General features: G+C 44.9%; 3 protein-coding genes across 6 annotated transcripts; 2 read left to right on the top strand and 1 right to left on the bottom strand.

Moving 5' to 3' along the window:
- The first annotated feature begins 24 nt into the window (after positions 1-24).
- Positions 25-7,021, top strand: ERI2 (ERI1 exoribonuclease family member 2). 3 transcript variants are annotated; one of them, XM_048321185.1, is made up of 9 exons: positions 25-113; positions 193-332; positions 915-1,042; positions 1,192-1,348; positions 1,841-1,941; positions 2,833-2,914; positions 3,583-3,671; positions 3,882-3,979; positions 5,255-7,021. In XM_048321185.1, the coding sequence occupies exons 1-9, from the start codon at positions 28-30 to the stop codon at positions 6,498-6,500; spliced, it is 2,127 nt and encodes a 708-aa protein (XP_048177142.1). In that variant the 5' UTR covers positions 25-27; the 3' UTR covers positions 6,501-7,021. The 3 variants fall into 3 exon arrangements, with proteins under 3 accessions (XP_048177142.1, XP_048177144.1, XP_048177143.1); XM_048321187.1 differs by lacking the exon at positions 193-332 and having other exon boundaries at positions 31-113; XM_048321186.1 differs by lacking the exons at positions 25-113; positions 193-332 and adding an exon at positions 520-634.
- Positions 6,217-8,752, bottom strand: LOC125334381 (decreased expression in renal and prostate cancer protein-like). Of its 2 annotated transcripts, XM_048321188.1 has the most exons (3): positions 7,909-8,752; positions 7,472-7,591; positions 6,217-6,309 (listed from the first exon to the last, which is right to left on the bottom strand). In XM_048321188.1, exon 1 carries the CDS (start codon positions 8,725-8,727, stop codon positions 8,068-8,070), a length of 660 nt encoding a protein of 219 aa, XP_048177145.1. In that variant the 5' UTR covers positions 8,728-8,752; the 3' UTR covers positions 6,217-6,309; positions 7,472-7,591; positions 7,909-8,067. The 2 variants fall into 2 exon arrangements, with proteins under 2 accessions (XP_048177145.1, XP_048177146.1); XM_048321189.1 differs by lacking the exon at positions 6,217-6,309 and having other exon boundaries at positions 7,471-7,591.
- A 76-nt stretch (positions 8,753-8,828) lies between these two features.
- Positions 8,829-12,407, top strand: THUMPD1 (THUMP domain containing 1). The gene is made up of 4 exons (XM_048321257.1): positions 8,829-9,059; positions 9,349-9,529; positions 9,877-10,125; positions 10,732-12,407. The coding sequence occupies exons 1-4, from the start codon at positions 8,844-8,846 to the stop codon at positions 11,049-11,051; spliced, it is 966 nt and encodes a 321-aa protein (XP_048177214.1). The 5' UTR covers positions 8,829-8,843; the 3' UTR covers positions 11,052-12,407.
- Positions 12,408-13,320: the final 913 nt, after the last annotated feature.

Here is a 13,320-nt window from a genome sequence, read left to right as displayed (position 1 = left end):
GGCCGCGGCGGAGCGGCCGAGAGCGCGATGGGGGCGGGCCCGCGGGACGTTCGGAATGGCGGCCGCTCGCTGAGGCGGCGGAGCGTGGCCATGGCCACCAAGCGCCTGGCCAGGTACGGGGCCGGGCCGCGGAGGGGTACGGGCGCGGAGGGGCCGCGGCGGGCGGCCCCTGAGCGCAGTCGGTGTCCGCAGGCGGCTGGGGCTGGCGCGGAGCAGCGCGAGGGCGCGGAGCGGGGCGCGGGCGGCCGCGGGGCAGCGCTTCGCCTTCCTCATCGTCCTGGACTTCGAGGCCACGTGCTGGGCGGCCCCCGAGCGGCGCGGGGCCGAGATCAGTGAGTGCACCGGGCACGGGCTGGCGCCGCACCGTGTGTCCGCTGTGCCTTCCTTGTATTCTGCTCCTTTTAACTCCTGGCGGTTCAGCCCCAGTGTAATGCAGTAATAGATAAATGAGTAACGTAAATGTGTGTATATCTGCGTGTATATATATATATATATAATATATATATATATATATCACAGAATATTCTGAGCTGGAAGAGACCAACAAGGATCATCGAGTCCAGCTCTTAAGTGAATGGACCACACAGGAATCAAACCTCCAACCTTGGCCTTGTCAGCACCATGCTCAAACCCTGTGTGTATATATATAAAATATAGAATATACATAATACATATGTATATAATATATATAACATATAATGTATATTATATATAATATATATAATAATATATATAGATATATATAATAGAATCATGGAATACGCAGAGTTGGCAGGGACCCATATAAAAATGGAATAATTCCTGTGAACAGCTTTAACCTTTCTGGTTTTGTGTTTTGGTTCTGGTTTGTTTGTTTGTTTTGTTTCTTCTTCTCCTTCGTTTTGTTTCTTCTTCTCGTTCTGTGTTTGTTGCAGTTGAATTTCCAGCAGTCCTGTTAAACACCTCAACAGGAGAGATTGAATCTGAATTCCACATGTATGTCCAGCCCCAGGAGAATCCTATTCTCTCTGGATTCTGTACGGGACTAACTGGCATAACACAGGTAATTGTGCTTTAACATTATTTTACAATTGTATAATTGCTATTTACTGTTTTATTTAAAGAGGCCCATAAAAGGCTAGAAAGAAATAAACCTCAAATGAATTTCAGTGCATTCTAACACATACATGCTTCTTGTTCTGTTCCATGAAGGATCAAGTGGACAAAGGGGTGCCTCTCAACATTTGCTTATCACAGTTTTTGAAATGGATTCAAAAGATACAAAAGGAGAAGAAAATTATATTCAGCACAGACAGTCAAAGTAATTCTACTTCAGAAGCAAAAGCATGTGCCTTTGTTACTTGGACAGGTAAATAACATGTTCATTTACTTTTTCTGCACAGTAATAACATTAGGTGGCACTAGTGAGATTGTGTCCTCACTTCTAGGCAGCCAAAATCCTGTTATTAGGTATTAAAAATGTGGAATATTGGGATAAGACTGAAAATATGAAATCCATGGAATCCCGATGTGTTCGCTGCATCTTTGACTTCAGGATCTGACATTGTTACATTTTTCTGCTTTACATGGGGAACTGTGTGACCATTCTTAGTGTGTCTAAATGATTTAATGATTGCCTTTGAGATCTTTAACTGTCTGAAGTTATTTACTAACAACAGGGGTTTGCTTCTCCTGGTGTCCCGTTGCAGCAATCCCGGTGTTTTCCATGGACGACGACTTCACACACAGGATGCTGACAGTGTGTTGGTGTTGTGTCCCTTTATGTAGATTTTTAGGCCACATTATGTGGATTTTAGGCCAGTTCTGTAGTGGTGGATTGACTGTGGTTTTCCCTGCACAGACTGGGACCTGGGCGTGTGTTTGCACTACGAGTGTAAAAGGAAGCAGCTGCGCAAACCCGAGATCCTGAATTCCTGGATTGATCTCAAAGCAACGTACAGGGTGAGAAGACTGAGAGACTGAAACATTTCTACCCACCCTCACCTCAAAGGCTGACTGTACCTGAGCTTACAAGGCGATGCTGTATGTCCCAGTGACCAGAGTAACCTGGGATTTTTTTATGTTGTTATCGCTTAATAACCAACTGCCCTAGACCTGTAGGAATTTCAACAGAAATCTTAATGCCAGGAAAAGATTGTTGTTTGATAAAAGAATGATAATCCTTTTATCATTTTTGAGCTGCTCTTCCTTTCCTGACAGTTTTTGCTCTCCTTGCTTCCTAACTTTTTTTTTTGTGTGTGTGGTCTTATTGCTGCCTTATATTGCTGTGTAGGAAGTCATCATCATAGTCTGTTTAGAAGTACTTAGAGGTACCTTACACATAGGCAGCAGAATTAGGTCTCTAAAGATAAACAGTGTGACTATTCCCCCTTTCTAGTGATCAAATCAGATACCAGGAATAAGTAGTAATACTCACTTTTTTCACTTACAAAAAAAATCCATACCTGTGCCAAATATATTCATGCCCATGCCTTTGACTGCATATTGTGCAACAGTTTAAACACCTTAAGGTATTATTTATAGTTGTATTCTTCACTGCTGGTCTATTAAGACTTGTCAAGGTAAGCCATAGAGTGCAGACAAATGACTCCACAGCTCAGACAGAATGGATTTGCTTAAAACTGAGGGAAGGGATTCATGGTTCTTTCCATTCTGATTTCTTACAGGGTTAAGTCACTTATGGTCTGATCCTCACTGTAAAATGCCAACCCAACTTGCTTAATTGCCTTGTGAGATTTATTATTCATAAGGGGATATTTCTGAAATGGCTTTGCTTCACTAGGGAAAGGTTTTGAAATGCTTCATGCTAAGCACCTGCATTTCTTTCCTTAGGCCTTCTACAACAGAAAGCCTAAAGGGCTAAACGGAGCTTTGCAGGATTTGGGGATAGCTTTTGAAGGGCGGGAACATTGTGGTAAGTATGATGATCCTCACTTTAATATATACATTAATATATATCTCTTCTAAAGCTAAATACTATTTAGCTTTAGTTAGCTAACCTAACCTAAAGCAGCTAGTTAATAGTAGTCATTATTCTGAACAGTAACTATTGCTTCAGGTTATGCCATGTTCTGTCCAACAAACCATCAAAACAAAAAAGGCAAAATGCTTCCAAGAACAGTTTGTTATTTCTAACCTCATACTTCATTTCTGAAATCTCTTCTACTGCTACTGAGTGCATGTTCACAAGATCAATTTATGAATTGCTGGGATGCAAAGGAAAAGAGGTGAACGGAACATAAAGAAACTTGATTTTACCTGATAGCTCAGCATGTTAATGTTAGAGAATTCTAGCACAATATGTTTTTTGGGGTTTTTTTGGAGCTGATTAGTAAAACAGAGCAAAGATATTTAAAATTGTGAATAGATATTCAGCTCTATGGATAGTACTTCAGATGTTTCAGCACAGGGAATTATTTGGAATTTTCTACTTCCCCTTTTTGAACTAGATGACTAAGTGTCACAGTTCTGTGACTCCTTGTCATTTATGTAAGGCTTACCTAGATTACATTTTTCCTCTAATAAGAACTATCCCCAATAGCAGTTTGAAAAGAAGACATTAATATAACCATGCTTTTGAAGGGTTGGATGATTCCCGGAATACTGCTCGTCTTGCTTGGAGGCTGATTTGTGATGGATGTGTGCTGAAAGTTACTAAATCTTTGGATAAGGTCAGTCACTGCTTCGTATCTTCCGGCCTACTTGCTTTGTAGCCTGGAATACAGATGAAAGGTGAGCTATTCAAATAATAAACCCAGCATCTTGACTATGATTTGGAAAGAACATCCTTAGGCTGATACGCTTATTAATTTTGTGCATTTATTCCCAAAATGTCTGGGTATTCACTTTCCAAAATCTGCTTTTGTTTATGGACTCCCCAGGCACATCAGAACTGTAATTTAATTTCCAGAACACTGACTGGAAATTTCACTGACAAAACTCCACTGGGAAGAAGGAGCAGACCTGAAACATCTAGAGATGGAACTGTTGCAGTGGGGATCCTGCAACACGCATATATCAAACCAGGAGTCCCGTGGAAAGGAAATATATATGGACAGACAGATTCTTGCTAGATGTTTCAGAGATGTTTATTTCTCCAGCCGCATGGCCGGAGCTCTGCTGAGGAACTGTTTCAGTCACGGGACCAAGGGTCCTTCTGCCCGCGCAGGGAACACAAACCAACCAATGGGAACGAGGCTGAGCAGGGGCAGGGAAACCCCGTGTCTGTGCCCTCAGGGCCCCTCTCCCAGGGCTACACGGCAGGGGAGGGACCCCAACACCTCACCCGTTTTATTTTAATAAAAGGAGAATGAAAACAACTGGATAAACATAACAAGAACCGTTTCAAAACAAAACAAGCCACCCTCCTGAGTCTTTAAATGTCCAGTCAGATTCTGTGGAACATCTTAGGGCTGACAGAAGGGAGACAGAACTCTCTGAGCACGCTTTGTGGGGAAACTGAGGCAGGAGAGGATTTAACTTCTTCCCTCCCCCTTTTCTTCCCCCACTCGGCATTGGAAAGGGATTTTTGGGGAAACAATTGGCAAAAGCATGGTTTTGTGAGGGAAACCATGGATGAAAAAACGGATTGGGAATACACTGGGGGTAATAGGACATAGGGTAAAAGGGAAAGGTGGGATTAGGAAAGGGAGACTGTAGGGGGGGCTTACAATGGAGATACTGTCTAACATGACTACGATTTTTTGCATATATACTGCCTTTTACAGGAACACCATCAGGCCCAGTGACCTGCGATGCTTGTAACCCTTTTCTCCCTAGTACAATATTAAATTCCACCACCTCTCCATCTCCCAAGCTTGGGATCCATTTTTCAGGGTTATTCTTTTTAATAGCAGTTCTATGCACGAATATGTCTTGCTGGTTGTCACACCTTGTTATAAAACCATAATTTTGCTTAACATTATACCATTTTACTATCCCTAAGGTCTTAGTTACTATGATCTTTTCCTTTTTCCGAGTGGCTGCTGTTTTCTGTCTCGCTGCGTCTTTGCTCTCTCCTTCGGTCGCTCCCGTGTTGGAATTGTCGGGGCTGCTCGTGCCTGCGCGCTCTTCCCGGGGTCGCGTTCGGGGCTGCGCGGGCCGGGCCGGGCCCCGCCGCTCAGTTCTCCGTGCGTCGCCTCCTCTGGTCGCAGCTTCGCTGCCGCTGCCGGGCGCTGCACCCACGTCTCGGCCGGGCCCCCGAGCGACGACTCCCCCGCGCCCCGCTCCAGCGCGTGTCTCGGCTGGGCACGGCTGGAACTTGTGAAACAAACTCTCTGGCTGAGAACAAACACAACAGTATTGCTGGAAACAAGATGATTTCTAATGTACAGACTGGGGAACAGCTGATCACTTGCACTGATCCCTCTGCAGATGTCTGTGTTGTACCCAGCAGCAGCTCAAGGACTGAATTCCACGCTCAATCCCAAAGCTCTTCAGCATCATCTACTGACAGATTTCCTGTTCCTCTTGGTCTGGCACAGCCACGTCCCAGTCCTGCATCAGCAGGCATCCGGCAGGGATGGAGCATTGGGCAGCCCCTGGGAACAGCCAGACCCAGCCTCCCAGTACAGGGATCAGGGCTGGTGCTTGTCTCCACCACCATCCCCTCAGTTACTCTCTCCAGTGGGGACATCAGCACCAGTTCTGAGTGCTTGTCTCTGCTGACAGACTGGGAAGACGTTGCTTTGATACCAGAGTCTCAGTATGAACAAAATTCGGACTCTGTTCAGCTCAAGGATGACTCAAATACAGATAATCTAACAGTGTTTGAAGAAAAATCTATTTCAAAACAATTGGCTGTGACAAGTTCAGATAATCAGAGTTTGGAGGAAAGTGTAGCACCCACGGAACCTCTGAAGTCTGTTGTTTACAAAAGTCCTGATACTACAATCTATAATACAGGGACAGTACAAAGGCAGACTTCAAAATTTTCAGCTTTTAAGTTACCATCTGCAAAGGGAAATGCTGTTTCAGCACAATCAGCATTAATTGGAAATTACTCTACTCCTTTGGAGGCTCCTAAAAGAAAGCCAGCTAGTCCAAAAACATGCCCACCAGCAAAAAAACAGTCTTTTCATATATATCAAGAGAAAACTTCCTCTTTTGGTGACTCCTTACCTTTGAGAAGTTCGAATATTCCCAAAGTATCTCCTGCTGTTCTGAACTCCACAGTCAATTTGAATCAGTCTGTAAGAGCTGTGAGAAGTGGAAAACCAACTCCCCCTCTGTGTAACTGTGGTCGAAGAGCCAAAAAACTCTGTGTGTCAAATGGTGGCCCAAATCATGGCAGAGCATTTTTTTGTTGTCCTGTTGGCAAGCATGGAGGTAATAAGAAAAGTTGTGGATACTTCAAGTGGGAATCTGCACTTCTGAAAGAGAAGTCTAATGGTCTCACCTTGAGTGCAGATGCTTTGACCTCTCTTGGAACTGTTTCTAGTAATACAGAAAATTCTTCCAAAAAAAAGTATTTGTGTCTTAGACCCTCTATGAGAACTTGAAAATGGATACAGTTTTTTGTCTGAATGCTAAACTCTTTATGTTTCATGCTTAATGTAATCAGGACAGTCAAATGATGTCAGATATATATTCTCAGAATGGGACAAAAAGGACACTTCTTGGTTAAGATAGCTAGAAAGGGAAGTTGCTCAAACACACAAAAATATCAGCAGATCATAAAGTAACTCCTTAATGAAGTGTGAGAGAACAGATAGAACTATTAGTGCTAAAATTTGAGCAGCTGTTGCTACAATCTTAAATTTCTGTTCTATCATATTTTAAATACTTTACTAGTCCAATCCTTAAATATTTCAATGACACAGATTTTATTTGCACTTTTTTTCTAAATATACTTGTTATGCCTACAACTTTTAAATTTTTGAAACTTCTGAAACATTTTAAAATCTCTTTAGAAGTTGTCACATCAAAAGTGATTCTTGAAGCTCTTACAGAGTTTTTTATCCTTTAAGTAACAATAAAGGTAAGACACCGACATTTCATTAAATACTTTATTTAACACACATTACTGTTGTGCTCTTGCCTCCCTGAGTTTCCTATTTCATTTGTATCAGTGTCTGCTTTAGCTCTTAGTGTAGCCCCTGGACAGACAAATAGTGGCAATCAGGTAAGATTGTATTCAAAACTAAACTAAGAAGCATATAGTGTAATGTCTTTTACTTTACATTACTGTGTAAATCTGCAATGTCTTACTTTGTAAAAACACCTGCAAAAAAGCAGCAGGTACTTTAATTTTGCCTCCACTTCTGGCACAGTTTGTTTCTTCTGCTCTTCCTACTGTTATTGGAAACTACTGAACAAAGTTCATCTAAAGGGAGGAAATAGCAATACAAAATAACATACATTTTACCTAAATTTTTACTTTTCCTTAACCTCAGCAGCATAGACTTACTAACCACACAGCAGTTAACACTCACTCTCTATGGCAGTGAAAATTGTGTATTTGACCACTCACCTTATGAGGATACCTGTATGGAACAGTAACTTTCTCAACATGGTCTTGTAGCTCTTTTGTCATTTTTTCGAGATCATATGAATCGTAGCCAAATGTTCAAACAGCAGAGGGTGTCACTACCTAAAGAAGTTATGGAGGTAATGGTTTAAGTGCCAATGAAACTGTATTACACAACCAGTGAGATCTGAAGCTTTTAAACAAACCCTTGCTGACAAACGGCAGAAAAGTGTAAGGGCAGGTACAGAAGCTTTGCCAAAGTCTGTGTGTCGGTCTGCAGTTTAAATAAACTGCAAGCAATTTATTTACATCTAATAAAGATGAAAATCTCTAAGTATTAGCTGATAGGAAAAGCTTCAAATGGTGGTTTTCTTATATTGGATTTCGAGCAACTGCCTTGGTCAGTTTTTCCACAGATCAGAACCTGTAATAATTCTTACCCCCTTAATTGTCCAAGCAGCTGAAGAATTCCTGCAGGGAGCAGCGGCTCTTACGGGCCGGGATGCACAGAGACACCTTTCTCTAGGCCACAGCTGTTCTGTCAGCACATGTTCGCTATTTTTCCAAGCCTCCATCTACCTGTTCAAAGAGTTTCTGGTTTAGCTGGTCCCTCTACGCCGCGACACCTTCGGGAGTCGGGCAGGCAGGGAAGTGGTCGAAGCATCTCTCCGGCCCCGGGGCGCACGGGGCAGAGCAGGACCGAGGGCTGCTCGCTCCCCTCCAGCGTGTCCAGAGCTCGGGGGAAGCGAAAGCATCGAGGACTGCGAGTGACCGAGTCTGGCCGCGGCTGAGCGCGCCACACGAGTGCCGCCGCCCCGGGCCCGCGGCCGGCGCTCCGGCGGCTCGGTGCCCGCGGCTCGGTGCCATCGGCTCGGTCCCATCGGCTCGGTCCCATCGGCTCGGTGCCCGGAGCTCGGTCCCATCGGTTCGGTCCCCGCGGCTCGGTCCCATCGGCTCGGTGCCCGGGGCTCGGTCCCATCGGTTCGGTCCCATCGGCTCGGTCCCATCGGCTCGGTCCCATCGGCTCGGTGCCCGGAGCTCGGTCCCATCGGTTCGGTCCCCGCGGCTCGGTCCCATCGGCTCGGTGCCCGCGGCTCGGTCCCATCGGCTCGGTGCCCGGAGCTCGGTCCCATCGGTTCGGTCCCCGCGGCTCGGTCCCATCGGCTCGGTGCCCGCGGCTCGGTCCCATCGGCTCGGTCCCATCGGCTCGGTGCCCGCGGCTCGGTGCCCGGGGCTCGGTGCCCGCGGCTCGGTCCCATCGGTTCAGCCCCCGGTGCCCTTGGGCCGCCGCTCCGGGCGCGGCGCTGTGCCGGGCGGGCGGGCGGGGCCGGCCGCGGCGCTGACGCCATCGCGGCGGTGCTGGCGGAGCTGCCCGATGGCCGCGGCCGAGCCGGCGGCGCGCAAGCGGCGGCCCAAGGGGCACTTCGCAGCGGCGGCCGGCCGGGCCAAGCGGCCCCGCGGCGGCGGGCGGCAGCTGGAGGCCGGCATGCGCGGCATCCTCATCACCTGCAATATGAACGAGCGCAAGTGCGTGGGGGAGGCCTACAGCCTGCTCGGCGAGTACGGGGACCTGCTCTACGGGCCCGAGCAGGTGCGTGCGGCGGGGCCGGCGGGCGCTCGGGGCGCCGGCGGGGCGGGGGAGCGGCACCCCGCGGCCTCGGCTCCCGCTGTGTGTGTGGAACGCACCGCGTGTGTGTGCAAGGAGCCGTGGGTGAGCACCACGGCCACGAGAGTCCCAGGTTCTGCAGGCGAAGCCCAGCGCAGCCCCGCTGCCGGCTGGAGCAGAGGCCCGGCCCGTGCCCGTGTGCCCCGGGCCCAGCGCGGGCTGGGAGCCGGGCACTGCTGCTCGGTGCTCACCAGCGAACCGTGCCTGTGTGAAGTTTTCAGATCACGAGGAGCGGCTGTCTGGAAGTGACAGGGAGGAGGATGAGGACGATGTCGAGGCAGCCCTGAAGAAGGAGGTTGGCCAGATCCGTGCCTCGACGGAGCAGAAGCTGCGGCGATTCCAGTCGGTGGAGAGTGGTGCCAACAACGTGGTCTTCATCAGAACCCAGGGCATAGGTGGGACTTCAGCTGATGCTGGGTAATGCAAACTGCTCTGAGCACTGTTAGGAAAAGGCCACAGTGTGGCTGCCGAGTAACACACATATATCAAACAAATACCCTTCCCTTTGGCTGTGCCACTGAATTCTGTCATTAGTGAAAAAGCTAAAGGTAGCTGAAACTGCTTTGACAGAATAATCTTTGGTTCTCCAGTCTTGGTATAGTAAAACAACGCTCTCTTTAAAGGGATTTGAGGCTGACAGCAGTGCAGCCAAGCGTGCATTACCTCATCTTATTATTTAGAAGGGGAAGAAGGGAGATGATGCTTTCAATTTGTTGCTCATACCCACCTGTTTTTCTTGTAGAACCTGAGGACCTGGTGCACCATATACTAAAGGATATGCACACCACTAAAAAGAAGAAAACAAGAGTCATTCTGCGCATGCTGCCCATTTCTGGAACTTGCAAGGCTTTTATGGAAGATATGAAAAAATACACGGAAACGTTTTTTGAGCCTTGGTTTAAAGCCCCTAACAAGGGTACTTTTCAGATTGTTTACAAAGCTCGTAATAACAGCCATATGAGTAGGGAAGAAGTAATTAAGGAATTGGCAGGTATGTATGGGTATCACACGAAAGAGAACAAGTTTACATGCACAGGTATATTGCATGCACAACATGGGTCAGACTCTTAAAAGTGGTCATAATGGTCATACACATTTGTTGCTTAAAACCTGTATTTTGAACATTAAAAGCTTCTCTAAGACTTAAAAAAAGTCTTGACATCAGTATTCCATGTTGGTGTTGATGTCTTAAGAGACTATAAGCAGAAGAGAGAGCACTGTTGAATGTAATTGTCAGTATCAGTGATATGTGCTTTGAAATGACTTCTATCAGCCTTTCTCTCTGGATGCTGTATTGAAATAATAATGTTACTATTTCTGTTCAATATTTGGCTCATAAAATAGCTCTGCCTTACTCGAATATTTTGTTTCTCAGTAATTGCAGTGGGATAATTTTTCAATTGCTTCAGCCCTACTAGTGGTATATTCTGCCAGTCCTGCTCTCTTCTGCTACTTTAAGCAGTTACAAAAATAAGTAATTGGCTGTAACTGAGGGGGATCTTGCTTTCTCTGTCTTAATTTCTATCCATTCAGTAAGACGTGCTTATGCTCTTAAACAGTTTTTCCAGCATCTTTTAAACTGCATCTTCTTTCACAGGAATTGTGGGCAGCCTCAATCCAGAAAACAAAGTCGATCTTAATAATCCACAATACACAGTTGTGGTGGAAATAATAAAAACCGTCTGTTGCTTGAGTGTGGTGAGGGACTATGTTCTGTTCAGAAAATACAATCTGCAGGAGGTGGTGAAGAGCAACAAAGAAGATGCACAACAAAAGTCAACTCTGACAGAAGAACAGAATTCTGAGGTAGTTAAAGCAGAAACTGAGGAGAAGAGCTCTAAAGAAGTAAAAGAAGAGAACAAGAATCAAAGTGAAATAGAATCTGAGCCCAAGGGGAATGATGCACTGACAGTGTAGAAAATGTGATATAAGGGAAAGGTAAACATAATCCAAACATATAAAAAAAAGTTGCCCCAGTGTTCTGAAAGGGTGTTGGAATGAGGAGAGGGGGTTTTGTTTTGAAATCCTGGTTTTGAAATCCACGTGTGTAAGAATTTTAGTGCTCGTTGCAGGTGGAACTGACATTACAACAGATGTAAGGGTGCTCAGGAGTGCATCACCTTTCTGGTGAAGCTTGCTGTCCTCCTACAGCCTTGTGCATTTCCTGTACCTGGCACACAAAGCAGCAGTCTGTGCATGTATGTGTAGGTGTGGCCATCCTGACATGTATGGACTCTCCTTTGTTTTATCTGGAAGCTACAGAAGCCAAAAGGCAGCACAGAAACAGCTCTGAGCAATTACTGACAGAAGTGAGAGATCTGGTAAAGATGGTTGCAGGGGGTTTTGGGAAGGAAGTGATCTGACAGCTGCAGAACTTGGTAACATTTTTGTGTGTGAGCAACAGAATGAGGTAAATCCAATAATTTGATGGAGGGTTTTATACATATATTTATATATACACAAGGATATGCTGTCTTCAAATGAATGGAAAGAACTGTTACATATAAATACTTGAATATTATGAGATGATCTAAAGATTGGACTGTTCTAGAACAGTAGAAGTACAGTGCAGGCATTGCAGATGGTTCTATCAAAAACTACATGTGTTTACATTAGCTGTGTATGCAGCACTTACTGATTTATAGTAAATGCTGTTGGTCACTGAATGGAATCCTTTTGAGTAATTTCCTGCAAATAGCATTTTGCTGCTCTTTCCAAAGACTCAATCCTTGGGAGTTTTTTATAAAGTGTTTTTGTTTTTATTTTTTTTTCTTAAGTCTCAAAATTTGAATTTAAATACTGCTTGGAAACTTCTTATGAAAGAAGCTCTCTATTATACTATACTAGATTAGGGGAATTAAATTTTAATTTTTGGTACAGTTTTAGCTTTATGGTATTAATTTTGTTTCAGATTGAAAGTAATGCTAGTGAGTCTTTCTGCTGTCTTGCTGTTACAGTGGACTGTCCCTGTGACTTCTAAAAACCAACCAAAACCTGTGCAGCTATAACTTGCTTTCCAGCAGGGTTTTGAATATGCTTCCTGTACAACTTTCTAGCTTTAGTATTTCATTTCTGGCATAAAATGGGAAAAGACTTACCTTGAAGAACACAATTTGTTATTTGTCTTGGTTTAATGAAAAGGATGTGTTCAAGTCTTTCATATTTATATTTTCCTCTTCTTTCAAGATTGTTTTAGAAGTTGGAAAATGAAGATGACTTTTTTCCCTAGTCCTGTCTCCCTTTCAACCCGTTTATTAAAAGTCTGCTTTCTTACCTCCCGTGGTGTTTTCTTTAAATTGTTGAAGGTTCTTGTGTGTGGATTAAAACATCAATTTCTAGGTCACACAAAGGAACCTACCAAAGGAGACCAGACACAAAGGCCAGCTGTGGATGTTTACTGGTGGCTGATGTTGGTGATCATGATTCATGACAGCCTGCTTATCTTCTAAGGACAAAGACTCAGGGGAGTTAGTGGGATTTTTTGTTTTCTTTCTTCCTCTCTCTCACTGACCTGTGTGCCTACAGGACTTACAGTTTACTTCTGATTTTTCACAACTTGCACTTACTGAACATTCATTGCTAACACATGAATTCCCTGGCTTCTCCACCGTGCCATCACTTTTGGGCTCAGTGGTGTGGACAGACAGTGCTTCAGTGTTTTGAATTCAAACCTTCATGGACAAACTAGAAGACATTACTATGATCTCACTTGCATGAAAAGCCAAATAATTGCTGACACTGTCAGTGCTGAGGAAGGATGTTACAGTGCCCAAACATCAGCTGAAGAGGTGATACACTGTACTCTGGTGTACCTAGTTTGTCCTAATGCTGGCTTGAAACACAAGGACCATCCCTTGGTATGAAACCCTGACTCTGAGATTCAGTCTTCCCCTTGTGCTAGATTAAAACTCAGATTGGCTTGAGAAGCTTGAAAATAATTTCTTTTAAGAGCAGGCCAACCTCACAGCCTTGGTGTTTCGCAGTACGGACTTGCCTTTCTTGAGGGTTGCATTAAAATATTAATTTACATGTAATTCAGCTCATTTATTATTTCAGTAGTGAAATACAGTAGGGGAGAGCTTTAAGTAACACCAGTAACTCCCACTGATAGGAAGCAGCTGGTAATATCCTGCACCCAAAAGAATCATGCTGCAAAATCCTTCCTGTATTATATTGCTATTCAAAT

This window comes from Corvus hawaiiensis, chromosome 16 (assembly GCF_020740725.1).
Source record: "Corvus hawaiiensis isolate bCorHaw1 chromosome 16, bCorHaw1.pri.cur, whole genome shotgun sequence".
In the NCBI taxonomy this organism is placed as follows: Eukaryota; Metazoa; Chordata; class Aves; order Passeriformes; family Corvidae; genus Corvus; species Corvus hawaiiensis.
This window is presented reverse-complemented; position numbering and strand designations above follow the sequence as displayed.